At 53.6% G+C, this 26,895-nt stretch overlaps 1 protein-coding gene across 3 annotated transcripts in view; it reads right to left on the bottom strand.

Annotated features, from left to right (window-relative positions):
- Window positions 1–25,013, bottom strand: part of TECTA (tectorin alpha) — a 31,054-nt gene extending 6,041 nt beyond the window's left edge. For 2 of the 3 annotated variants that reach the window (XR_011325546.1, XM_069788073.1), the window contains exons 1-15: window positions 24,617–25,013; window positions 23,010–23,074; window positions 19,713–19,846; window positions 18,102–18,389; window positions 13,919–14,056; window positions 13,217–13,382; window positions 10,331–10,743; window positions 9,455–10,025; window positions 8,319–8,911; window positions 7,245–7,818; window positions 5,462–6,072; window positions 4,574–5,135; window positions 2,995–3,194; window positions 1,032–1,415; window positions 66–352 (exon numbers count right to left, since the gene is read on the bottom strand). Coding sequence is in view for 2 of the 3 variants with exons in the window: in XM_069788073.1 (XP_069644174.1) it covers window positions 66–352; window positions 1,032–1,415; window positions 2,995–3,194; window positions 4,574–5,135; window positions 5,462–6,072; window positions 7,245–7,818; window positions 8,319–8,911; window positions 9,455–10,025; window positions 10,331–10,743; window positions 13,217–13,382; window positions 13,919–14,056; window positions 18,102–18,389; window positions 19,713–19,846; window positions 23,010–23,073 (4,985 nt within the window). In the remaining variant the exon portion in view is untranslated. Of the gene's footprint in view, window positions 1–65; window positions 353–1,031; window positions 1,416–2,994; window positions 3,195–4,573; window positions 5,136–5,461; window positions 6,073–7,244; window positions 7,819–8,318; window positions 8,912–9,454; window positions 10,026–10,330; window positions 10,744–13,216; window positions 13,383–13,918; window positions 14,057–18,101; window positions 18,390–19,712; window positions 19,847–23,009; window positions 23,075–24,616 lie in introns of those variants that run through there. The other variant, XM_069788074.1, reaches the window with a different exon arrangement.
- Between the last annotated feature and the right edge of the window lie 1,882 nt (window positions 25,014–26,895).

Raw genomic sequence — 26,895 nt, 5'->3', positions numbered from 1 at the left:
GCTCCCATTGTGGCCATCCCCGCTCCCGCTCCCGCCCGGCAGGGAAGGGCCATCCGACCGCTCACCTCTTCTGCATGCCGTTGGTCTTCCAGCTCTGCGCCAGCAGTACACTGCTGACCGCCGGCTTCCCCCGCAGCGTCGCATAGTCATCCGTCCGGTCACCATTGAAGTTGCCACAGAGGCCGCACACCTTGTTCTGCAGCCGCTCCCCAATGGCGATTTTGATGACGTTGAAGCCATTGTAGCGGATCTGGATGTCGGGGCTGGAGTCGATGACCAGGAAGCCCTCCTGGCTGAAGATCTTTGTGGAAAGCCCCGTGACAAAGGGGATGCTCACATGGCTGCCGTTCACCTGGCACGGGAGAGGACATGAGGCTGACATCCCTCCCATCCCCTCCACCTATGGATGCGAGCGTGAGCCACCCGCAGATGGCTCTGGAACTGCCTCTCGCTGTCCTGGCCATGAAAATGCACCACCTTGTCTTTGGCAGGGGCTGGCATATCCTCCTCCTCCTTCCAGCCTGACTGATTGCTAGTTCTGAGCGCACTACCTCCCTTAAATGCCTGCATGAGGCTGTGCCGCAAAGGGAGACCTACTCACGTGCAGAGGCTCTAGCTTGGGACTCATCGCTCGGCAGGAAAGGGCACAGATGGTGCCCTTCAGAGACCAAGCGACACCGCAGCGACAGCCAACCCTCTGTACCCCTCTGCTCAAAAGGACGGCTTAGCTCGCACCACAAAGGTGGATGGGTACATGACTACAAACTCTCGGGCTGTGGACGTCCTGGTCTCCTGCCAGCCCTTTTGTCCCGGCTGGCATCCCCCCGCAAAGCCCAATGGATGACAGCTGCGTCCTTCACCCATACAGCTACCTCGACCGGGACGCAAAGCCACCGACGGACCCTACCAGGACTCTTGCAGAGACCGTCGTGCGGCCCCACGTGCCATCCTCCTCTGCTCAGGACTGGTCCCCTAACGCCCAGCCCGCCGCCCCGCTCTGGAGGAGGCAGATGTCCCTGACGAGACCTTACCTTGACAGTATTCCTGTCACTGATGAGGATCTGCTCCTCGTTGATGTAGAAGTACACGGGGGAGATGATGGTGAGGTTGGGCGAGGACCACTTGTCAAAATTGATGATGAGCTGGAAGGAGAAGTCGGGCAGCTTCTGGCAGATGGTGGAGAGGACGAAGGCACAGTTGGCGGGGAAGCGGAGGAAGGCCCCGTCGAAGGTACGGAAGACGCCGCCACCTGCCGCCAGGCAGAAGGAGCTCCTGGTGCTGAAGCAGCCACGGACACCATTGCGCAGGGCGCACTCCTCGTCCGACTTGCAGTGCCGTGGGTCGCACTGGATGAGGTTGCGCCGGAAGCAGCGGCACCGGCGGGTGCAGTCTCCGTTCCAGAAGAGCTGCTTGGGCTGAAAGAGGAACCCATGGCTGGCTGGCAGGGCTGGGGACCCCTGCCCTACCCTCTGTGGATGCTTGGGCCAAGGTTTACACCCCTCTGCTGCAGGGCAAGTGAGAGCAGGTAATGAGGACGGAGAAAAAGGCGCAAAGAACACACTGGCAGCTCACACCTACCTTGCAACATCTCTGCTACCCATAGGCACAAGGCAACTGCACGTTTCCACTGCCACCACAACCTCCCTCACCTCTCGTACACGCAGACAAAAGACAGCATGCTAAATACCTCCTTGACCTCTTTCTTGTACCCTGCTGGCCACCAACCCGTCCACTAGGGTCCCCATATGACAGTACCCCGATACTGGCTCCTTATGGCTGCAGAGCTTGGCAAAGACACCTTATGGAGCGCAGTTTCACTGACACAAAATACAACCTGCTATAATATGAGCAATGCCACCAGCACAACACCCTGCTGAATCAAACTCCCGAGTAACATCCAATAGCTACAAGTAAGTGCATTTCACGTGAAATAGTAAACCTGTCTCACATGGAATACCTAGAACAACGTGGTCATACAGTACTGGACTTTAGCACTCATCAAATCCAGTCTTCCCAGTGCCCGCCCTTTCTTCCCCTCCTCCACCAGTTCCCTCCCATGCCTGCCTGACATCCAAGTGACCCTCACCCAACAACCCCGTGATGATTTTGCCAGACAGAAGGACTTGCTACGCAGCACACCGTGGGGGGACATCCCTCTCCACTCTACCCCCGGTACCGCCTAGAGCTGCGAAAGCCCTGTGCTACTGCTGCATCATCCCTACCCTCGCCGACAGCCATGGTTTCCATCACCAGCGTGGTACCAGACTCTCGCCTTGTGGAGTCTTATCAACTCCACTTTTCCACTCCTCTAGGAGATACAATTCCCACAGGGCCTCGGATTGAGGCTTCCTTGCTCTACGCTGGCCTTCCTCACACCGGAGCTCCGAAAGAGGGGCCATGTGAAGCTCTCAGGCTGGAAACAAGACTGGTGCGGGAGAGGTGCTTCTGACATGTAAGCAACGTAATGCGAGTGCATGCTGGTAGTCAGATCAGACCCGGACCCCAGCCCCGACACAGGGAGTCCTCCAGCAGGAGCGACAGTAATATGCTCTGCAGCTCAGAGGAGGACTTGGGACATTGCAGGACAGCTTGGCCCCAGCAAACACCAGCAAACATCCCACAGACCATCGCCGGGGCTTTGCTACAGAGCCTGCTTCGCCTCTCTGCGCTTCCACTAGACATACGTCTGCCCGCTCTGCCTCTCGTTCCCCGCTCACTCTCGCTTGGTGCAAAACCACCAGACTTCAGAGCAATCCCCAAGCACGGCTGGGGACCGGCAGATATGCACGGTGCTGATGAAGGAGAGGACCTGTGCCTTCAGGCCCTGTGGAGCAGTCTCTCTGCCTGAGGCTACGATCCTGGCAAACGGACCCAGCGCGACACCCAGTATGGGCCCGGCCTGACGGATGTCCTTGCTCAGGGCACGAGACTCAGCCCAGAAGTATCAGAAAGAGGGTGAGAGAAAGCCTTGAGAGAAGGATGTGAGTGGCGTACCTCATAGTATTTGCCGTCGGAGTAGCAGCCGCAGTTGTGGGGAAGGATGCAGCTCTTGCCGTTGAGGACGTAGCCGGAGTCGCACTGGCATCCCTCCACGCAGTAGTGGCTGCAGTCACTCTTCAGCCGGATGGCGGCACATCGGGGCTGGCACAGGGACACGCAGCTCTCATAGTGGCTGTTGGGGGGACAGCTGACGGCTGCAATGTTACCAGAGGACAAAGCGGATACAGATTAGCACCCCGGACAAAACCAACCTGGCGGCCAGCTGCACCTGGGGCCGTAATCCCCGCCGCTGCTGTCCCTGGGCAGCTGACTCCCCTGCCAAGGTGGTTAACACAGACCACGTTGCCCAGAGAGGTACCCGGAGCAACCAGGCACGCAACTGAAGGGAAAAGGCAGACTTTGTCCCTCCATCCTACGCTGCTCGCCAGCTGCCTAGTCCAAGCTGAGCAATGCTTCTCTGTAACTCACCGCTGTCTCTGAGCTCCTGCACACCAGTTTCTCAAGAGCCCTTTCCCCGTGCTCCCTGCTCTCCCACAAACAAGCCTGCTCACTGACACCAGATTAACATCTCCCTGCAGGAGGGATTCTCGTGCTGGCCCTGGGGCCTTTCAGGTAGTTTACGGAGCCTCCATGCTCCCCATGTGGGGACACTTTTCAGGGGACATGTTTTTGCTGAGCTGTCAGAGTGTGAAGCCTGTGAGGAACGCTGCCTGTGCCCGAGCAGGCAGCTTCTCCCCACGCCCCACTGGGGACCATTTCGGACCTGGCATGTGGGTGCTGGTCAGTGGCCTTGCCGCCCCTGCCCTGTGAGAGTGGTGCCTTCTGAGCCATGAATTTGCTCGTTAGAAGGAAGAACGACATAAATTTAATTTTCAGTCCTGTTAGCAAAGACAATTACTTCCCATCTGATTTGCCAGATAGATCGGCTGCCAGAGAGGCTTGCGGCCCCCGTCCTTGGGAGCCTAATTGAACATTGTGTCATAATCTTATTGACGAGAGTGTGCGGCTTCATTAGAGCAAACACGTACTCCTGGCTTTGAAGCCAACTAATATAATTCCTGTTTAACAATGGAGGGACAACCAATAACTTGTGAACTTTAAGCTTCCCCCTTTCCATCCCCGCTCCCACTATACTGCACGCAGTTTGTAACAACTCCAAGAGAACATAGAGCCCTAGACCCAATCCCACACCTCTCCCTCACCCAGCAAGTGCGGGATGGACCAGCTGCCGGGCTGTCAACCTCCCTCTCCCTGGTCTGCAGACAGGTCGGTCTGGCATGCTCAGCAGTGCCTACATGCACACCTACTGCACTGCTGTAGCTCACCGCTCCGTCGCCTGCCCCCTTATCTGGCAGGAAAGGAGAGGATTCCTGGGGCCATCCCCAGGCACTGACCAGGGGGATCCGGGACATGTTTGGATCAATGGCCTGGAGGTAGCAGGCACCCGCCAGAGCTCCATGGGGTGCTCTGCTACCTCTCTACAAAGTGACCTCCAGCAAGTGCTACAGTTATGATGGACAACCCCAGGAAGCACCTCTAGAGAAGAAGGACCCAGAGGCAGAGTGGCACTTACAGCACGAGGTGAAGTTCCTCCAGCCAGTAATGGCGATGCCCTGCGTTTGGCATGTGCTGGCATAATTCTGCAGCCAGCTGCAGGCCGTTTGCATGGCTCCCCCATCGACGCAGGTGTCAAAGAGGCAGTTCTTGTAGAAGAAGCCGGGGCTGATCTTGCTATGGCATTTGGCGAAGACACCGCTTTGGCTTGGGATGAGGCTGCAGAGCTGCTGGGGTTTCCAGAAGCCTTCCACCTTCCCGCAAGCGGGGCAGCGGTCACCGCAGCCCACACGGCAGAATGCATCCCGCTTTGCCCAGCTCTGGACGAAGTCGGCGACGCTGGCAGCTGGCGTGCCACCCATGGCTGCCAGGTCATCTTCAGGGTTGCCATTGTAGCGGCCGCAGAGGCCGTAGGTCAGGTTCTGGAAGCTGCGTGGGACGGTGACAGAGAGAAAGGTCTTCCAGTCATACACCACCTTCAGCCCAAAGTCGGTCTCGACCACGATGTGAAAGCCGAAGGCAAAGATATTCACTTTGCCCTGGCCCAGTTTCAGGGGGAGGTAGAGACGCTCATCATTGATCTGCATTGAAGGAAGCAAGATGCACCCTGAATGGGAATGACAACTGAAGCTGCTGCGGGAGGATACGAACGAGGGTGGCTCAGCACTCCCAGAGCAAGGTCCCCGCTGGGCCTGCCTCTACATCCCAAATAAGGCAGCCAAAGAGGAAGCCCCCTCCAAAAGGTGTGCCTGGCGGCACCCTAGGGACAAGCCGGAGCGTACACACTGCCCGACCCCTGGAAAACCTTGAGAGCCATAAGGCCTCTTGCCTAGGGAATCGCTCTGTGGTTTGGAAGCCATGGCAGGGAAGAATAACCGCCGCCCTGCCCTTGTGGCCACGCACTCACCAGCACAGTATATTTGTAGGCTCGGTGGATGACGATGTTATAATTGAAGACCTCCACTTCGACTTGTTTCACCCACAGGGCCAGAGAAGTGTCCCGATCCTCATTCTTGGCTGTGACAGTGAATGCCGGGAAAGTGTCCGACCGCTCCGACCTTGGCCGGGCTATCGTGGTGCACAGGATCAATGCACAGCTGCTCTGGTAGTCAAAAGAGTAGCCATCAAATGTCAGGTAGTGTCCATAGCCAGAGATGATGCAGGAGGCATCAGTGCGGACATGGCAGTAGTAGAGGCCGTTCTCCTCCAGGCAGTACTCATCGTCCTTGCAGGAGACGTTCTCGCAGTACACGCTGTTGTCGGAGCCGTTGCAGTAGCAGAGGAAGTGGCAGGCGATGTCCATCCAAAAGGTCTGATTGGTGGCCAGCTGGCGCCCCTCGAAATTGCAGCCACACTCACCGCGGGGAACACAGCGTGTGCCACGGAAGGCGAAGCCCTCGTCGCACTGGCAGCCCTCTGCGCAGGTGTCTGTGCAGACGGGGCCTGTCGCCAGGCTCTCACAGGTCTCCACGCAGCTCATGCACTCCTCAAAGTGGCTGTTCTCTGGACAGGCGAGAGCTGCAGGGCCGACAAACGTGGAGCATGAGTTCCCAGCTCCGGCAGCCCTGGGGCAGCATGGGGTGGGTGAACAGGCAAAAGGTGGGAATGGGATGAGCGGTGACCGATGCGGGGGAAAAAAAAAGCAGCCGGGAAACAGTCCCAGCACCTTGCCAGCCACCGTCTCTTCCCATCCCCTTTGCCACCCCTTCTCCTCTCAGCCATCACCCTCCTCACATCACAGCCCCGTCCCACCACGTGCTGAGCAACACCTGCTCCCACTATTTTGGAGGGTGTGAGGTCAGGGCTCCCCAAGGGATGCCTCCCTCAAACCTCCGTGGCGGAGACAGGGGCTGCCTCCCCACCACATACTTCCACACTGGGGATTTTTCACATTCGCTTCTGAATTACGAATGTTTACCCATCAATGGCAAGTTTACAGCGACAGAGCTAAAAACAAGTGTTATTCAAATTATCCTCTGGTGGTGGCGTACAGCACTGTCAGACACCATCTGCAGCTCTGGAATGCTCCTACACCACATCATAAAACTTCCAGTGCCTCCCTGAAATGCCACCCTGAAATCGCTACATTGGGAAATCTGTCTCTGCCGGCACGAGTGCTACTTAGAAAGTACTGTCGGTATGTGGGGCAGCGCTGCCTTGCCTTCAGGCTCGTGAGATGTTGCTTTCCTACCGCAATTTCCCTTTCCCTTCCGTACATTGTGCAGGAGAGCGCTTTGTACGTGACGGCCCTCCTCACGGCAGAAAGCTTTACCGGGCATAGCTCTTTTGAAGGCAAAGCTGATCTTTGGTTGACCGTTAGGGAAGAGAAGAGGAAAATAACTCCAGATTGCCAGCATTTAAGCACCTCCACCCCTACCCCTTCATATGACTTTGGACAAATAATGCTGCCGTTAGCGCCGTCAGGTCAGGGCCTCCCTCCCAAACAGCCCTTCTGCTATTGAGTGTCTTTCAGTCTGGTGACAGAGAAGCACCCTCTGGGTAAGGGGTACCCACTGGAGATGAAAGAGGAGGTGGGGGAAAGAGAACCCGTACTTTCCAGCATCCCCTAAGAAAAGCTGCTCTACCTCTGTATACCCACAAGCTCCTGACAAAAAGACTTTGCCTGAGGTCAGCGGGGTCTATGTCCCCTTCTCCCTGTCCTGGGTACTTAAAAGCTTTGGCGGACTCACGGCAAAAACTGTGGCTCCTCCACTGGCCGACGTCCACCTCGGCGTTCTTGCAGGCGCTGGCATAGCGTGCCACCGAGTCGCACAGCTCCGACCGATTGCCTCCGCTCTGGCACAGACGGAAGAGGCACGTCCTGTAGTAGGCCGAGACATTGACCACGCTGTGGCACTCCAGGAAGGAGCTGTTGGTAGGGTCGTTGATGATGCCGCAGTTGGAGCGGCTCCTGTAGGACTTGAGCAGCTCCGAGTCGTTGTTGCAGGCCTTGAGGAGGTCCCCGCACTCGCCATTGCAGATCTCATCGAATGTGGTCCAGCTCTCCAGGAAGAGCTCCAGGTTGTCTGTGCACTTGCCCTTGGGCAGGCAGAATTCATTGCTGGCATTGCCGTCGAAGAAGCCACACAGGCCCCCAGTGCAGTTGAAGTAGGCGGTGGAGAGGTGGATTTCCAGGAGGCCTGAATCATAGTAGCCAATAGCCAGGAGCCCCTCTGACTCCATCATGGTGCCGTTGTCGCTACGGTAGATTTCCAGGCGGCTGGAAGGGTGGAAATAGGGCAGCTCCACGTCATAACCGTTCACCTACAAGTAACAAGCGGATCAAGATGTTTCAGGGAGGCCAACACAACTTTGCACGGCTGTTCCTGCCTGCCAGCCGCACGGTGCTGGGTACACCAAACGCTTACTGACCGGGACCCCACCCCCCAAGGGCAGGAGCCTCCTTCAAGTGGGAGGATACGCTGTTTCCTTGCATTTTGCCCCACAAACAGAGAATTTTTTTCCAGGAAAAAAACAAGTTGCAGGAGACAACCACAACCTTGGGAAAGTCTCCAGAACTCACTCAGCAAGAAAATGGGAATAACAGCACTGTGACAACAACTGCACAGGCACCTAAAGGGCCTCCACGCCGTGGTGGCCCACATGGGCTTCCTCCAAGTGCCACCATAGTGCTCAAGGCCCCAACCTGGGGGAACAGTCCGGGGCCACAGACCCACAAGCCCCTTTCCAAAGGGACATTGGATCACAGCGCGAGCCACTGCCTTCCACCCTGGGGTGGGCTGCCCTGACAGCAGCACCTTTACCTTGATGTCTGACAGGCCAGCGCCTCCAATCTTCACCTCCTGGCCTACTGCCTGGATCCGCACGACGCGCGGCCCGTTGGGAGCGGATCCGGGCTTCTTTTGGCTGATGTCCACTTCGATTAAGTCCGGTCTCTCCAGGCAGGTTTTGAGCAGCATGTAGGAGTGCTCCAGCGGATAGGGAAAGGTGACGCCGTCAAATGTCTGTAGGACCTGGTTCTGCCCCACCAAACACAGGCTCTCCCGCTTGGGGTAGCAGCCCCGGTAGCCGTTCTCAATGGTGCAGACCTCTCCTTCAGGGCAGGTGGTGTTAAAGCACCTGGCATCCCCACCATCCTCACAGTGGCACTCCACTGTGCAGTCTGCTGCCGCCCAGAAAGACTCCCCGATGGCATAATACCGGCCGTCCACATTGCAGCCACACTTCTGGACGGGGACGCAGCGGTCCATGCTGAGGACGTGGCCCTCATTGCACTCGCAGCCCTCGGTGCACGGGGAGGCACAGGCCAGTGGGGCCGTGAGGTCCGAACATGTGGCAGGGCAGCTGCTGGTGCACACCGAGTAGTGGCTGAGAGCTGGGCACCGCACAGCCGTCGCTGTGGGCGCAGAGGGGAGACAAACAACAGGGGTACCATATTACAGCATGGTTCGGGGCCAATTACCTCTTTCCCATTGACTCACAAGAGAGACAACACAGAGTGACCCGGGAGTCCCGCTTGCCCTCCATTTCCCTCCCCTGCCTCCCCAGCTGTTCTGCTTGTGCAAGCAATAGCTTCTCAAAAATGGCCGCAGAACTGTTGAGCCTCCCGCAGCTATTTAATGCTACAAGCGAGGAGGGTGGGCCAAGAAGCGTGCCATCGGCCAGTCCTCATTCCAGACCAGCCTCCATCTCTCATCGTGGCAGCCAATGGTCTGCAGAGCAATGCGGACCTCTCGCCTCATGCCTGACTCATGTCACCCTTTTGCTGGTGCAAGAGCCTGATGCCACGGAGAGGAGGCACCAATTGGCTCTCACCTGACTCCCTCCCCTGGATTCCTCTCCCCTCATCTCACGTGCTGCCGGGCACATGGGCGGACCCCTGAAATCCCTCCCCTCCTCCAGAGGGGAAGGCTTCCAGCAGGAGCACGCAAACACTTACCGCATCCCGTCTGGGCACGCCACTCTCCCACCGAGATGCCCAGGGCCTGGCACACCGTGGCGTACGCCTGGATGGCTTGGCACAGGCCAGTGCCGTTATCCCGCGTGCTGCAGAGGTCATAGACACAGCTGTGGACGAAGGCGGTGGGGTCCACGATGGCACTGCACTCCCACAGCGGCCCGCCGCTCTTGTTGATGAAGCCGCAGTATTCAGAGGTGAAATAGAGAGACTCCGTGGCAGCATCGCAGAGGCTGCAGTTGTCCAAGCAGCCAGGCGAACATTTCCGCTCAGGGTGCGGCACTTGCCAGCTCTCACCCAGGTCCAGTACAGACACGGCCAACCTCCCGTCTGAGCGGAGGGTATCGTCCTCAGGGTCTTTATTGTAATTCCCGCACAGACCGCACGTGGCGTTGATGTATGTGCCTGGAACGGAGACGGAGGCATAGTGTTGTCCATCGTAAGTCACCAGCAGGCCAAAGTCAGTTTCCAGGGCTGTGGACAAGCCGCTTTGGTAGACTTTTATTGCGCCCAATTCCAGAGAGATGGGTAGGGACACCACCAAGTCATCCACCTGCGGGAACAACACCAGAGGACTGAACTGGCGCATGAAGTACCAGAGCCCTCATACTGGGACACAGTCAGGAGCTGTACAGCTCTGTTATAGCGTCTTAGGGTTAGGGTTAGGGACATATGCAGAAGGATAGCCGTCAGTAAGCCACAGGCATTTGCCACCATGCCTGTCACCCATGCCCATTTCCCAAGGGACATGCGGGGCCCAGAAGTGCTGTCCCATGCTCTCCGGGCTGCCATTGCGGTCTCACCACTGCCTCGGAGGAGCCAATGTGACAAGTTTTCCCCTTTCAGCAGGGCTCTTACCTTTGCTTTCCCAAAGCTGCCCTTGGGGAGGACGATCTTGTGCGAGTAGACCTCCACAAAAATATCCCTCAGCCAGGAGACAGAGGAGGCGCCTCGATTCTCGTTCTTGGCCTCCACGTTGAAGTAGGGCAGCTGGGAGCCTGGCCAGCACTGCCTGGCGAGGAGGTAGGAGCAGGAACCCTGGAAGTGAAAGAGGAAGCCATCGAAGGTGTGGTAATGTGGATCTCCAAACACCACGCAGGTGCTGCTCTCCACCGGCACGCACTGGAAGAACTTGGTCTTCGGCTCGCATGCTTCAAAGGGGCCGCAAGCCATCTCCTGGCAGAAGATCTCGTTGTTGAAGTCCAGGCAGCGGCACTTGGTGGTGCAGTTGGCGTTGTCCCAGAAGATCTCCCCTTGACGGAGAAACTGTCCTAGAAAGACAGAAAAGGAAAAACCCAAGCTACATCACTTCTCTAAGCAGAGGAACGTCCTCTAACTGCACCGTGTCAGTCCTCAGAGGGGTCTGCCAGCCCTACGACCAAGACTGCCACCAAAGTGTCCTGCTGTTGGGCTTCTCAGCTGCTTTCTTTGCGCAGACTCCCAGCAAGAGTCACTCAGCAAAGCGCTGTGATCACAAGCTTCATTTTCAATGTACGGTGTGTCCCCTTCAAGTCCTACCGCCACCACAAGGCCATGGGATGGTGCGAGCGCTGTCATGAATCCGGGATCGGTGCCGCACCGTGCAGGGTGGCTAGCTTTGAAGTTATTCCTTCTGTTTTGGACACTCGCCACCATCATTCTGCTTCAGTATCGCGGGACACAAGAGCCATTTGTGCTGTTTTCTCACAGGGAAAGTCCACTGGTAAAGCTCGTGCCTTTTGGAGGCCATTTCCAGCACCGTCGCTGTACTTGCACCACTCTTCAGCTTAGTTGCCATCTCTATAATGCCTCTGTTCACATAACTTTGCCAGTCGAAGAGTGACTCTGCCATCGGTGGCCCAGAAGAAATTTGCTCCCATTCAGAAAGCACTCATAGTACTTATGAAACCAAAGAACTGTTGATAAGTAACTTCCACACCATACGTCAGTGACGATGGGAAACGATGAGTGATTGCACAGCAATAGACTGAGCAGACTTGTTACACGGCAGTACTATAAAGGGAGGCAGGTTTGTCTGGTGAGAGACGTGAGAAGCAGAGAGAAGACGGGAGAACAAGGGTGGCAAATACCCGTGAAAGTTTTCCTCTCCTCCATATGGCCGTCTTTCACACTTCTCATGCGCGCGGCTTCCGCCGTGCACACTGCCCGAATTTACCTCTGCTAAACTTTTTGTTCTCTTCCCTGCCTCCTACAAATAAAGCTATTTTCCGCTTCTCTGTGACAAACAACATCTCCTCTTAGCAAGACCCACTTGCAAGAGCTCCCATGCCAACCATTCTGGTGCGGGGGATTTGGGCAAACGAGTGCCATTAGGCACAGCGGACCCCCTCGCCTCTGATGCCTCGTGCTGCATCTCCTCTTGTGGAGGGCGACTGGCTGTCCACCGTGAAACACAAATCCAGGGGCGGGATCTACCTACGCTGCCCTCGTCACACCACTTGCAAAGCCAAGACTGGCATTCAGCCCCTTTGCAAAGTCCAGCCTTTCTTCCTGGGGTTGGGAGCTGGAAGCAGCTGGAGGGGTTGGACCCGAAACCTCTGCTGGGGCTGCAAGAGCCTCCGAGTCTCACGGGCCTTCTTCAGTACAGTTCTAAACCAAGACATAAAGAAGCCGCATGTCTCAAAGTGGTGACATCTCCAGTGTCTGTCGGCAAGTGACAATCCTCTCTTGCTAGAAAGACTCCCGGAGCACAGTGGACGCTCCTGACAGTTTTGTCAAACGGCAATGCAATAATCTCTCTGCAACAGAGTCCCTGTGCAGTTGCTGTGTGCATTTATTAATCTCTTTATAACCCCACAGTGTTGGTGACACATGCACACATACTGTAACTGGTCCAGGGGCGTGGCATTTGTCCTGCCTGGAAAACCTGCTATTCCTCCTGCAGAAACAAGGGAAATGGGACCACACCATCAGCTTTCCTACTCTGGGGGCAAGTGGAAATTGCTGTCCCCAGGTCTTTCCCGTAGCCACCATCAGCATCACAGAAAGGAATCAAGATGACGGCTCAGTGGCATTCTATTCCTGCAAAACACTCGAGCTCCATCCGCCTTTGATGTTGGGTTAGGGTTCTGCTTCTGGGCCACAGAAATGGAGGCTTACAACCACACCATGCTACTAAAATCCCAGGAAGGGAAAAAACCTAGCACCAATGACAGTTTTGTTCACTGGTGGTTGAAAGCAACACCGAGAACAGAGAAGACTCCCTAGTATTTATGGACCCCTCTCAGTTTTCTCAAAGCTACCAAGTCAGACCTCGGCTGCACTGAGAATTCGCTGCAAATACTACTTGTGAGCTAGGTCTGGCCATCCGTGAGCAGACTGACGTCCCCCTTGGGAGAGGCAACGCCAACAGGGACAAAGGGCAAACAACGGCTGATGACAGCTTCTTCGCATACGCTGCCGAGGATGATCTCCCACCGTGCCCACACTGCCATGAATGACAGAGATCTCTGTCCGCTCTTCAAAGCGTTAGCCTTTTGCAATGGGCAGACTGACAATTATCGCTGGAAGTTGGGTGATGACTTTGCGCTGCGTGCAGCAACTCAGAGACGCGTACGGGACCCAAACCCCGCTCACGTGTTTCTGTCCCTACAGCTGCAGCTCGAGGGCATGCCTTGGCAAAAACACAAATCATGCAGCAGCCCAGAGCAGTCAGACACCTCTCTGCCAGCATCCCAACAGCATTACCTTTTGCTACACTGCGCCCCAAAACTTGAAAAAAAAGCAATGCCGTTTCCCCCTTACCTCTCAGGCTGCAGCCATTGGCCGGATCTATTTCTCTGCCATCTATTTTGAAAGCCCAGCGCCCAGGGACATTAACGTTGGTCGTTTCTTCGATATTGACTATGTCTGGGGTTCTGGAGCCCGGGATGCTAAAAAAGTTGGTGATATTTCCACCATTGAAGCCAGCCTAAAACAGAGAAAGAGCAAATTTCATCACATATCTTTGCTATAGGAAAGCAATGCTGCATTTCCACACTCCTCTGTCCCCCGTAATAACTTGTGAGGTTATCTTCTTTAGTTTTAAAGTCTCTTTTCAGGAATTTCAGTTTCCAGGTAGTTTGGATGTGAGTGAAAAGGTCAACAGGTACTACAAGCGGTATGGATGTATATTTACACATTTATGTATACACATATGTATGTACGTACATATAGATCTATGGGTGTATGTACTGAATTGCCTAGATAAACTGAGGAAGCAACGGAGTGAGGCTGCCCTCATGCAGGGTAACTCTCCCCCCTCGGGCAGATGGACTGGCTGTGGCACCGCTGCTAACACCCAATTTTGGAGCACTCATCCCACTGTGCCCAGCAGCGGGCTTGCAAGGCCAGTGCTGGGGACGTTGAGGGACTGAGTGGCATGAGTGAGCACGAATACGTTGGGAAAGCTACAGACAGCCATCTGAGAGCTCGACAGAGATGGGGGTATGGGAACGAGAGCCTCACCTGGGCCATCACCCCACCGAGACCGGTCAGGGGGTCCCCTCCGCTGGCTGTCCCCGTAGTCCAGCTGATTTCGTGGTAGTTAAATATGGCAAAAGACAACACTCCGTCTGTGATCAGGACAGCTTGGAAAGTGTTTACCTGTTGAAAACCATGACCACATTTACAAGGTTGTACTGCTTTTCTCACACTGCTTGCCTTCCCTTCTGCCGCGTTCATCTCTGGCCCAGGTGAGACGCGGGAACCTCGTGGTGAAGAGCGGCAGAAGCTCAAGACCCAAAATACACTCGCGCTTGCTGCTGCAACTCTGCCAGGTCCCATCCCCGCTGCCACCTCCACCTGGGAGGATGACAAGACCATCTCCGATCCAATTTAACGCCAATAGATGGCAGCATGAGAATAAGCTCGCGGGGAAAACACAATTGGCAGGATGCGGGTTGTTTCAACCGGTTATCTTCCTTTACCCTATCTTAGCTTTATTCCTCGCCGCATTAGCTTACCTGCTTCCCTTCCACATTCATATCCTACAATACTGTTAGCAGTGGATTACATCCAAGTCAGCCATGTATAATATGCACTTTGCTTGGCTGCCAAATCCTCTCGCTACCTGCTAAATCCACTACTTGTGTTCTTCCTTTCACTTGAAATGACTCTGCATTTCCAGCCCCCCAAATTCCAGATACATTCACATGACTGCCAGCCCAGGCCCCAGGCAGGAAGGGCGGCATAGCCCCGAGCTCTTCTCTTTTATGGTTACGCAGAAAGACAGAAGAGGCCTCTCCCCTTGAGATATCCTCTGTCCATGCAGATCCAGCAGCAGAGGTCATCACTGGGAACTAACGGTCAATCACTTCTCTCAGCTTTCTGCATTTTCCCGTCCTTCCCATCCCTGCCCGTCCTAGACCGCTCTGCGCCGGGACCGTGCCATGGTAAACAACTGCTCTCCCTGCCTCTGAGCAAGCAGGATTTTAGCAGGGGACAAAGCGTGCGCTGCACCTCTTTTGACTATTCAAGAGCAACACTAGGAGCCCAGCTACCTGGGTGCTGCAAACCGTGAAGGAAACGACAGCCACAGAAACAATTATCAGGTGACATGGGAAGCACATTGATTGAACCATCTCATGCTAGGAAGCATTAGGGCTTACCCTGCCAGCGACCCCTGAGCACCACTAGCAGAGGCAGCTGAGCTGCTTCACGTTAACAGGTCACATGCGCTGCTAGACGAAGGGAAGATGCCAGAACCGAGGGACTGGGGGTCACTTTGCACCACTTTACATTCCCTTACAGCAAAACCGCTAGTTTGATTATTGGTGCTGAGGTGAGCGCAAACTCCTGAAGATTGAGGAGGGGACCCCAGGGCTGCACTCGCTACTTGCACGCCATAAGGGATGTCACTTCCAAGGCTCATTAGGCTCCTGCCATGAGAAATCTTGAAAACAGAGGCAAAGAAGCCTGTATGAGCTGCGAATGGCACAGTTCACACTGGGGCAAGCAGGAGAGCAAGCTAACTCCTGCATCCTTTCCCTGGGATTCTGCCTCATGCGTGCGGTTTCCTCTTCACCACCTTGGCACACGTGCTCGCCTTTGCCAAGTCTCTTCCCACGACCGTGAGATCAAAAGACATTAACACATAAAGGCAATATCACTTGGATAGTACAACAGCTCTTCGATGGAGCAACAAACCCTGCTCCGGTCAGGTGCCTCTTGGAGGGTGGCGGGAGCTGACCCATTACAGTTTAAGATGGCCGGCAGACCTCGTTAGGAGCACTTACATGAACCACAAACGTTTCCCTGTTTAGTGCTCACATCCAAACATGCATCGAGCACCCTAGCCATCTAACAAGGCTCTCCAAAAATGAACCCGTTTGCTTGGGTGTCATCAAGAGACAGTAACCACAGCATCCCTGAGGCCACGTTTGCAAAATTGTTTTCTGCAGCTTTTCTGCATTGCGATGAATTTCCTGCTTAAGTTGCATCATGCTATTCCATGTGCCAACCCGGAGCCCTGGCCGCTATTGAACGGGAAGGCTGCTCTATAACAAAATAAATTGCATTGTGTTGCAAATGTAATTCTTCAGGCAATACACGAATCTCTATATTGCTTGCTGTCTGCAAATATATATATATGTATTTTTTTTTCTGCAAGCGCTGCCAGGACTGGCAAAAAATATGCATTAAATCTCAAGCCTCTCAAACAAATGGAAAAGAGCTGAACTGTTTATCAGAGCCAGCTCCTTGAGACAGAAGAAGCCAGCTTTTGGCACTCACAGTACACAGGCTAATCCTAAACAACCCTTTCCCCAAACAATAGCAGGGATCCCTCGCTCGCTATCCGTGCCCCAAGTTTCCACACAGGCCCTACCAGCGATGTGTCAGCGGTCCGGCATAGACCTCCCACTGTCAGCTGCGGTCGCGGCTCACATACTAACCACAGATTTAAAAGCTATTCGTGTCCTGAAAAACATCACACCACTGTCCCCATCCTCTGAGATACGACTTGCACATTTGTGGAAATATAACAGAGCTACCACGGCCGAGTCACTAGCATGACTCTCTGGTCAGTCAGGATTGGTCTCCCCATGCAGGCAGGTCAGTTGTCATCACAAAAATGCTGTCAGTATTCCCTTTGGTTTTCCCCTTCCTGTCTTGATGTCCGCACAGGATTTCAGAGCAACCATCCAACCCTTTTCGAAGAGATGCCCTTGCTGCCCTCTTGGATTAGTGCTGCAGAGAGAGCGTGTCAGCCTCTGCCACAGAAAAAGCCATCACGATTTGAAAGGAAAAGGGGTTTTTGCCAAATAAATACAAATTGAAGCTCCCATTTTCCTGTCTCCAACTCCTCAGAGAGTGGATTACTTCCAAAACTTAATTTACAGCCAATTCCCGAGCTAGGGCCTTTTCTGCCGGAGCAGCCCTACCTGCTCATGCAGGCAAGGAGCAAATAACAATCTTAGCTTTGCTTCAAATCTGCCATGGCCTTGCAAGGTGAGCTCGGGGTGCAAAACCGAGCAGACTCACATTGAATCCCAGGTGGACGTGAGCGGTGGGGAAGGAAGGGCAAGTTACAAAATCCAGCCTCGAGAGGATGGCCAAGGAGAAGGGAGCACAGAGCAGAAGATTATGGCTAGCCAGCCAGACAATGAAGGGCTTCCCATCCAGCTCTGCAGCCTGTTCTTTCCATCACCCTGCTGCCTCGTGCTCTCTTTCCCTTGCGTTAGGAAGCCCTGCTCCCTCTCCCCAAGGCTGAGTACAGGACCAGTTTATCCTGAACCCATGTAGTGGACAGACCAGATCCAGCATGAGATGGTCAGGGCAGGGGCCACCCTCCAGTCCCACTTCAGGACGGGATGCAAGTGTGTGTATGCTTTGGCATGCCCCTTATTCTCTGCTCCATCCCTGGGCACCGCTTGGCACATCGCAGTCTCAGGAGGAGCCTGCTCTATGCACACATCCTGAGCGCAGGCACCTCGGCACGCTCAGATGCTGCACACACAGGAGGCTGTTTTCTGCACTGGGCCGGCTGCTACTGGGTGCTTTTGGGTCTTGCTCAACACCCTGGCCCCATTACTGCCATGATAACGTACCTTCAAACAGAATCCCTCTTTATAAACTGACGGCACAGGAGCAAGTGGGAGCCTCGAGTAGTTTATATCACAACAGAGCTACTGTTCAATGCCAAAACTTTGGCTCCTTTATAAAGGCTTTTCTTCTGAGGTGCCTGTAGCCCCCTGCGCAAATACCTCTGTTTTATCACTGTAGAAGCACAGGCAAAGCGAGGGTCATATATCACAGTACAGGGAAAAAATGAAATGGGCATTTGTATCTAACAAAAAAATCACCACACTATGATCAAGCCAAAAACTCCTAACTGGTGTCAGAGCCTTGTTTAGACATGTTGCCTACAAACACTGAAGAGGCCATGCTTTCCCTGGTGATCCGAGAGCAGGGAGCGAGGCTCATAGGAGCTCCCACGGGAGAGAACGAAAGGACCATGGTCCTCCTCTGCCCGAAAGGGAATTGAGGAGCAGGAACACAAAGCAATTCGCTCAACTTTACGCACAAAGGCCAGAACAGTTTTTCATGTATATATATATATATATATATATACACACACACACACACACACAGAGACATATACTCAACAGTCAAACACCACCCATCAAGAAGCACAGCTGATCGCTCTTACCGGAGTCGTGCTGCTTCCTCCATAGAAAGTGACTTCCTCCCAGGTGACGATGAAGATCCAGATGGCGGAGAAAGAGGACATGTCTCTGAAGTGCTTGCGGATGTCTTTGGAGGCTCTCCTCAGCAGCTCGGGTTCTGTGCTTTCCCTGTAGTAGATTTCTCCCCGGATGCCGTTGTGCACGTCCGCCCAGAAGGGTGCAACGAAGGCCCGGCCGTCTGTCAGGGGGAAGGCTTCTGGCGTGAACTGGCTGACTAGCGCATTGAAGGAAATCACGCCGTTGTTGTTGACCTGCACAAAGAGGCCCGCTTTTGTTTGAGCAAGCCTTTGCAGGTAGCAGAAAGCTGCCGGTTTATCAGAAAACGTGGGGTGAGCAACTTTTGGCAGAAGGTGGCTTATATACTGACAGCCGGTGAGACAGCCTGACCGTCCAGGAAAAGATGCAACTTCATCCTAGGAGTGGTGGCCAAAGGCTGAGTGCAGGAAGCCCCAGGTGGGACAAAACCCTGAAAAGTCTGCAAAACAGGGCTCTTATGGGCCAACACAGGAGAGACACCCAACAGAGCGGGGTTGCACCCGGCTCAGCTGGGACCCTGCCTCGGGGCCCCGGGTTTACCCAGCCTTTGGAGAGCAGCTCTGCAGCACCGAGAGACCCCATCGTATGACACAGGTGGCTGCATGGTATGAGGGCTCCCAGGAAAAACCTAAAGCGTCAGGCCCGCTGCCTTCGGTTTTGCTGTCTGCAACAGATCCTGGGGCCCCCCAAGAGCAGCATGACACGTAGTGCCATGGGCAGCGTCCCCAGAGTCTGCCAAAGACGCTCCCCATAACAACAATTATTTTTCTATAGCATGGAGAACAAGTGGCCCTGCTGTCCTGGATGCTGAAATCTCCCACCACACAAGGGTTCGAAACCCCCTCGGGATTACTGCTTTCCCAGCACTGCCCTGTACAAATCTGAGCCAGTCAGGCAGAGGAGCAGATGAGTCTTTGCCTCTCTTCTGAACCTGTGGGGCTGGCAGGTTTATATCCTGCTTTGGACCAGGCATACCCGCAGAGACCAGCTGGCCACAAAGCATGGATGTGCTTGGGATCTGGCATACGGTCATGCTGACTTAGGCCCCTGTTTAAGGCACTGTTTTGATGCGCTCAGGTGAGCCCTCTCTTAGCCCAGCCCGGAGCAGCCGGTGTCCCTTTTGTCAGGCTTTTGCTGTGCTGTCATCTGAGAACAGCAGCAGCCTGTCCTTGTCTCGGGCACCTACATATGGGTCCAAACCGTTGCCCTTTCTTCTCCCCTGTGGGTCTCTGCATGTTCTTGTTTCTTGTCATGTAACAGGAATAATGTTCCTTGTGTCAAGGCCTTAGCTTTGCTGTACCATTTAATCACCTACAAAGAAAATTTATTGCCTTTTATATTCCTTCCCCATGAACATTAGCCCATTAAATATACCTTTGACTTTCTTAATCATAAAACCTATCAGTTCATGAAATCTAAGAACTTGTCAGGTAGGTGCTAATAAATCTTTTGATTCCTGACGACAGGGAGAGTGCGTTTAAAATGCGGCTGCTAATGGCAAGGAAAAGAATAAAGGGAAGGTCTGCTTCTCCACTTACATAAACGCTTCTGTACGGGGCTCCAAAAAAGATGAATGGGATGGAGATCTTGATCTCGGGAGAGCTTCCATCATCAACTTTGGGCGTTTTTGTGTCGTTCTGCCAGAATGGATACAGACTCGCCATGGCGTGAGCTGGAAGGAGAGGGAGAAGAGAGTCCTTATGGCAATGTCAGACCGGTCCTGACTTTAGAGCAGCCATGGCGGTGGCCCTGAGATTGCCTGTCCCCAAATGTTGACCTCCTGTGAAGAGCGAAATAGCTGCCTTGCCCTCACCTCCTTCCCCGGTGCAGGCGCACTGGGGATGCTGAAGGTCTGCTGGCCACCAGCCTGCGCCTGAGCCACAGGAGGCTTCAGGGTGGGGGTGAAGCTCTATGCTGCACGCTTGAGGCAGCAGCCTAACAGCGACTAGCTAAACCGGTACTTGGCCACGATGCCATATTCTGCATCTTGTCCGCTGAGGGAAAACAGCACCAAAACCCAGCATCACCAGCAGCCAAAGGTTTTCTTAAGCCAGGGCAGAGGTCCTAGCTCTGGGACTGGCTCTGGGACAGGGTCATCAGAGAAAGCATCATCCAAAGGTTATTTAGGGCAATGGCAAAGTGACCACAAGATGTGCATACAGCTTGTAGCTGCACGTTTCGCTTTCCATGTGACCATGATCAAGTCATAATGCCTATGTCTTGGCTTCACATTGGAGCAACAAGGACAACAGGTCCACCCCGCCCCGCTCCAGGCTGGACGGGACTTGCTGTTTCAGATGCTGAGGTGCTCAAGTACCTGGGGAGCAAACAACACTAAGACTGACCCCCAGAGCCACGCTCCTGGCAGTGGCCACCTTCCTCCTTCCTGCACGGCAGAGCCCTCCCAGGTGCCATGGACGGCCGTCCCTGCCGGACCCCCAGTGCTCCTGCTGCTGGGTTACAGCCCAAGGTGTCACAACTGCTCCAACATTTCCTGGCAAAATTAGGTTTCCTGCTAAAATGCACTGCCAGTGAACTAGTAGGAGAGTAATTGTCTCTCCTAAAAATACTTCAGAAGACAGTTTTGATGTGTTTCAATACAAGCCTGCCACATTCTACCAGACAAAAATCCATTGGCTTGAGTCGCAAACGGGCACTTCTAGCCCTAGGGCACATGTCCTTTCCCATTCCAGCCCCTTGCCAGATCTCTGCTGTCATCTCATGCCCTGTTTCTTCCAGTTCACTACCGGTGCGGCTCCTCACAGACAGAGCAAATGGGGATTTCGCTGGGTTTTCCTCCCCCTCCTCCCCTCTTTGATCTAGAAAAGCAGCGCCCTGTCCTTGCGACATTCAATCTTGGCCGACATGAGACACCGGGCTCTGAACAATCCCAGCTCTGTTCCCCTGGATTCAGGACAGGCTTTTATTTCCTAGGCCCTACCCTGCACTGTTCGGGGGCCTCCAGCCGAGGACAGCTTGCTCTGCGCCCCGCCGTCACAGACGCAGGAGGGCCTCTCAGTCTTGCCTGAGCTGGGGGATGCTCTCCCCTAGCTACCCTGAGGATGCTCCCTGCTCGAAACTGTCTGGAAGCAGGGAGAGTTGCTGTCTGACCCTTCTTCACAGGCTCAACTGGTCCAAATTTCCTTGGGGAAGAGGAGACAAGGGGAAGCCTGGCCTAACCCACTGGCATTCTGACTTCCTAAGACACACACATGTGGCCCGAGTGCTCCGCCGGACATAAAGGGAGGCAGCGTGTGACGGTGTCCGAGCCGCAAGCCTGGTTTCACAGATATCTCCAAAGAGGTGCAGCAAAACTCCTGGCTGCCAGGTAGTAAAACAAGTCATTTCACAGCTGTTACGCACCTGATGAGTTATTACAGCTGAGGCATAGCTATGAGACATGGATTTAACTTCTTTTTTAAACAGGAAACTCAACAAAAACTTCTCGATGCCGGCTTCTTTAGCACTACTAGTGCGACACTACCGTACCTTTGCATGCATCACCTCATCCAGCCAAGCAGCCCAGCTGGCCCCACTGGTCATGATTTTTGCCCCAGTGGCATTTCACATGGGTGAACTGGCGGCCTCATTTCCCGCATGAGGAAAGAGAGCCACAGCTTTTGCCTGAGCTGTCCTCAGCCTGATGGCAACTCAGCAGCTGACCAGAGAAACGGCTTCCAAATTTCCTGACTCCCTAGCTCTGGGTTCCCTTGCTAGAGGTCCTCAAGCTGGCCACACATCTAGTACCAGCCACGTGGTGCACATCTGCCACATTACCAAATTACAGAGGCTTTTCCTGTCCACACCAGCTCTGCTCGCCCTTCTTCAAATTGAAACATGACAAAGATGAATTACTCCATGAGGCTAGCGAGCTGCTCCCGTGCTTTTCAACATCATAGAAAACCACAGCTCAGAAGGGGACCCTGGCTGCCAGCTGGTCTCACCTCCTGCCTAAAGCAGGGCTGACCTCATGGTCAGAGCAGGTTGCTCAGGGCCTCATCTAGCCCAGATGTGAACACCACTTCTTCACAAAACGAAGTGCACACCATGAGAAATGGGGTACAAGTGAATGGAGAGGCTTCCTGCTGCAGGCTGCAGCCCTGCAACCCTGCCAGAGGCACCTCCATGTCTGCTGTCGGATGTCCTCCGCGAGCACCCCAGGGGAACCTCACTACCCACAAAACATGACGTTTTGCTATCGCTCACCCAAGTTGCCCTTTAGGCCCCGGGTGTAGGTTGGTCAGCCTGCTCAGCAGTCCTAACACCAGAAGTTTTTCAAATTCCTATTTCGTAGAGACTGGCCAGACCATCACAACCTCCGGAATGCCCCATGTGTGCACACGCAGCCATATAAATGATATATGCAAGCATACGTAAAACGCTCACCGAGCTCAACAGCTTCTGTGGCCTGTATATCCTGCTGGCTTTGCCAGCTTTGTATTCAGCTTGGCATGCCAGCTCCTCATTTAACGTAAACTATCGTCGCTTCGTTGCTTTCAATGAAGTGAGGGCCATTTGCGCAGGCTGCTGATCCGTCTCCCGTGACACAAGCTGTCACTTGCGCAAAATTGGCACCTGTGCTTACCCACGAAGGTGCACCAATCCCTCTGCTTAGCACTCACTCTTAAACTCAGTGGTCCCTCCCTGCCTTCCTCCCCATGGGAAATACTAAGTTCATGCTGGTTCTTGTCCTGGCTGCAGCCAAGGGGCTGGGCATGTTTTCCAAGCCCTTTGTACTTCTGGGGTCTCTGGGTACAGCACTGCTCCGAGGTGACCGCTTTCCCAGCGCAGCTGACGAGCGTCAGCCTCCCAGCGCGCGAGCAGGAGATACTCACCTCGCTGCCGCGCAGTTATCACCAAAAGGGCCACCCAGGTTCCGAGAAACGATCGCTTGTTCATCCTACAGGAAGGAAAGAAACCTGGACATGCATCACATTGGTAGGAAACTGCATCCTCAAGCAAACCCAGGGCGACGCTGAGCGCCGTCGCTTCCCGAAGCCGCCTGAATGCTGCCGACGTACGGACGTTTCAGAGACGGAGGTCCCTCACCCGCCAGGCAGACCTGAAATGCCTACCCCATTAAGTGGTGTAATGAGACTTCCCTGGTGATAACAGCAAATCGCCCTGCAGGTATTGTCAAAGTAAGCCCATAACCACACAGAAGAGCTGCTGCTAATTTCACGCAGCGTTTGAAGTTGTAAATAGTCCCGGCTCTCCGTGGGCCATCTATTCTCCCCATAGGTCAAAAGCAATTCCTCCCTGATCCGCTTAGTGTGACGACGGACGCTTCTGCCTGACTTCAAGGGGAACAGCTTCGCACTGCTCCAAATGTGAGAGACGATGCAGAGCTGCGGCGTGCTTTCATAGTTAAGGGGCTTCAGACACCGCTTCAACTAATCCTTTGCACTGGCTGCTAACACGATCGCTTACCATTTTTGATGAGTATGGAAGAAGCACAAACATTTACACAGCTGGGCAACTCCTTGCTGTACAGGAATCAAAGATAGAGAGAGAAGCAGATACAGGGCTGGAAAAATCAAAGCAAAATCCGGTGCCAGCTTTAATTCCTTCTGTGCCTAATGCAATTTGTTATTCATTATTAATCCAGTAGAAAATATCACTAAAACACCTGCTTTGATTTCTTTGCTTGTCGCTTCCATTCATTACACACAGGCACGGCTCACCTAGAGCTCCCAGGAAGGTATCGTGTGCTCCCAGCGTGCACAAGCCCGCTGGAAAAGTACGTGAACAGCTTCAGACACAAGCTATATCTATGCATTATGTGCAGCCTTAGTTTCAATACCAGACTCTCTACCTTCTCAGCTTTATACTTTCCATGCATTTCAGTTGCGTGGACACACCGGCTACGAAACCCAGCATCTCTTTATGTTCTCCCTATAGATCTGTTTCTGTAGTGTATGGGGGTCAACAGATCCAACTCCTTCCAAGTATACGCACATACATACATATAGCATAGAGCGTGGGACTACAGCGGGGAACATGCCGTTGTCTGTCCCACATCGCTTCCACTTGACTCCCATTACCAGGAGCTCAGAAGGAGTGAAACAGTGTGGAAGGAAAGGTCCTCCCTGCTTCACTGCCTCTCAGCATGCCACGCGCATCAACATTGGCCACAGCCTGCTTCCAGCAACTGCATTCTGTGTTGAGAAAAATTCATTCCCCCAAGGAAAAGTTTTACCACGTTTCCTATTTTGGAAAGATGAAAGGAGGACGACAGAATTTTGTATAGATTGTAAATCTGAGTCACTGCGGATTCATTAGCAGAGACTGGGCAGACAATGACTAGCGGAGACTGTGGTAGACCAAGAACAAGAGCGAGAATGTCACCACTTGGGAAACATGACAGACAATAAAGAAAACGTTACTTACCATATTGCATTCAAAAATACAATTTTTTAGGTATGGAAAAAAAGTTACCAACCTGTTTCGTAGACTAGAGGAGCAATCCGGTCTGAAATTTTAGACCGATCTTGGTAGACCAGGGAGAAATCCTATGTCAATGGAGAATGCATGCTGGTCCTCCTTTGCCAATTATTGCTGATGACTGAAATGATGTCTCACTCCCCTTGCGCTCGCAATTGAAAAGTCCGTTTTCTTCAATGCCGTTCCAGGGCTGGAGGAGTGTTGAGTTGCAATCACAACTGTTGCCCGTATTGATAACCAGCAAGCTAATCTGGAGATCAGATTCTGGCCTGGAGTGGGAGAGAAGCCTCTTTCTTCCCTAAAAGCTCACCCCCTTCAGGTGGATTCAGATGGAAATGTCAGCGAGCCGGAGCTGTGCTGCTCAGCATTGCTTTTTGCTGAAGGAAAAAAAAAACCAGCTCTCAGAAGAATTGAGCCCCTTCCTCCTTTGTGTAAGTGAAAAAAAAAGCCCATCTATATAATGTTACAGGATTAGCATTAAACAGTGCTAGGCTTAAAGCACTGTTCAAAGGCAGTGCCCCAAAGTTTAAATGGAGTTACTTTTCCATCCAAGTCTTGCTCTACTTTCTGTAATGCAACTTAGTTCTGCTTTTACAGGTGGAAGAGGAAAAACTTACCCGGTGCAGTGTGCTCTCTCCAAATCTGCCAGAGAGGGTTTCAGTGCTGTTGCTGCTTCCACCCTCTCTGGAAGGACTCACTGGCGTTTTCACTCGAGCCAGTGGGGAGTTTCACTGGGGGACTGCTGTAAGCATTATTACTGTTTTCACTCGTACAACCTGCAGTTTCCACAGGGATTTTCCATGCCTCTGGTGCCTGGGCTGCATGGCACACCCACAGGTGCCCACAGCAGCCGGGGTAGTTTGCTGCTGAAGTCCTCTCTTGGCACTACCTCCCTTCTCTTGCAGATGCCCACAGCCCAGTCTTTTCTCTAACTCCATCACCCCCGCCCTCCACCTCTAATGGCAGCACGTCTCTGCAAGTCCACGGGTTTTGCTAGACACACAACTACCCTGAGGGCCAAAACCGTGGGCTGCAGGTGTAGCTGAGGTGAAGACGTGTTGTCCACAAGCGTGCAATTACATGCTTGCGGGACAGGGACATAACGGGCTGAGCGAGGATGCCCTGCCCCTCCGTGCCCTTGCCCTGTGGCCACCCGAGCTGAGTAACTACCAAGGATGCTTATTTTTCCTTGGCACTCGGTGGCGGCTGCTGCTTGGTGAACGTTTCCACCCGTGCAAACGGGCCGGCTCCCACACACTCTTGCTGACGGTGCGCAGGAGCACCGCTAGCCCTGGAGAACAGTACCTGCCAAAGCTTCGCAGGCTGTAAGCCTCAAACTGCGTTACACAGACCAAAGCTCTTCCTCCGAGCCCAATCTGTAGCCTGAGAGAAGATCTCTGCTTTAATTTCATTCACAGCAATGTCAGATGAGAGAGGGAGAGGCAGAATAGGGGCCGAGGTGTAAAGGAAGCCACTGGCAGAGCCCCAGTAGAGAGCTGACTTTTACAGGCTGCGTTAAGGCTCAGTTAACACAGGCGGTGCTCCAACCCCAGCAGTCCGTCGTCGGAAAATGGCCACGTACTCACGGACAAAACCACCCAGCCCAACCTTGGCAGAAGAAGGATTTTCCCTTCTGATTTTTTGGGTGGGGGCCTTTTGCTACCTGTTTTCCCTGCTAGGATGTAGGTATTCGTCCTGTGCATCTCGTACACCCGCTCCCCACCCTTCGTCAGGAACGGAGAGGCGACAGGAATGCCAGCAGTCAAACAAGAACCACCTAAAAGCCCTGACTTTTTTTCCAGGACCCCAGGTGCTCCTAGAAATGTGTTTAGTAAGTTCACACCCAAAATGCCATATCTTACCTCAGCAGTTTCTTTTAGTGCATCAGGGCACCAGGCAGTACACTGCCTCCAGAGCAAATCCCAGAGTGTGCTTTCTCTTCATCCTCCAAGCATGGCCTTGCTAGCAGGAAGCTTCTTTGTTTTTTTTTAATTTATTTTTTCCCTTTTCTAAATCAACCACTACTTGAGGAGGGCAGGGGGATTATAAAGCACTGACTGATATTCTGGGGGCATATTTCTTCCAGCCTGCCACTCCATGCACCCTGGCTCTTCCTTTCCCTCCCATACAAATTTTAAACATTACCAGCCACAGGAAAATCAATTGACTCTTCCCATCCTGTTTTGTAAGACAGAGAAAACTGGTGAAAATAGGTTTCCCTCTGCTCCTTTGTCAGTTTAATATTCTGGTCCTGTTTGTCCTGGGCAAGTCTACACT

This window comes from Haliaeetus albicilla, chromosome 7 (assembly GCF_947461875.1).
Source record: "Haliaeetus albicilla chromosome 7, bHalAlb1.1, whole genome shotgun sequence".
Lineage (NCBI taxonomy): Eukaryota > Metazoa > Chordata > Aves > Accipitriformes > Accipitridae > Haliaeetus > Haliaeetus albicilla.
This window is presented reverse-complemented; position numbering and strand designations above follow the sequence as displayed.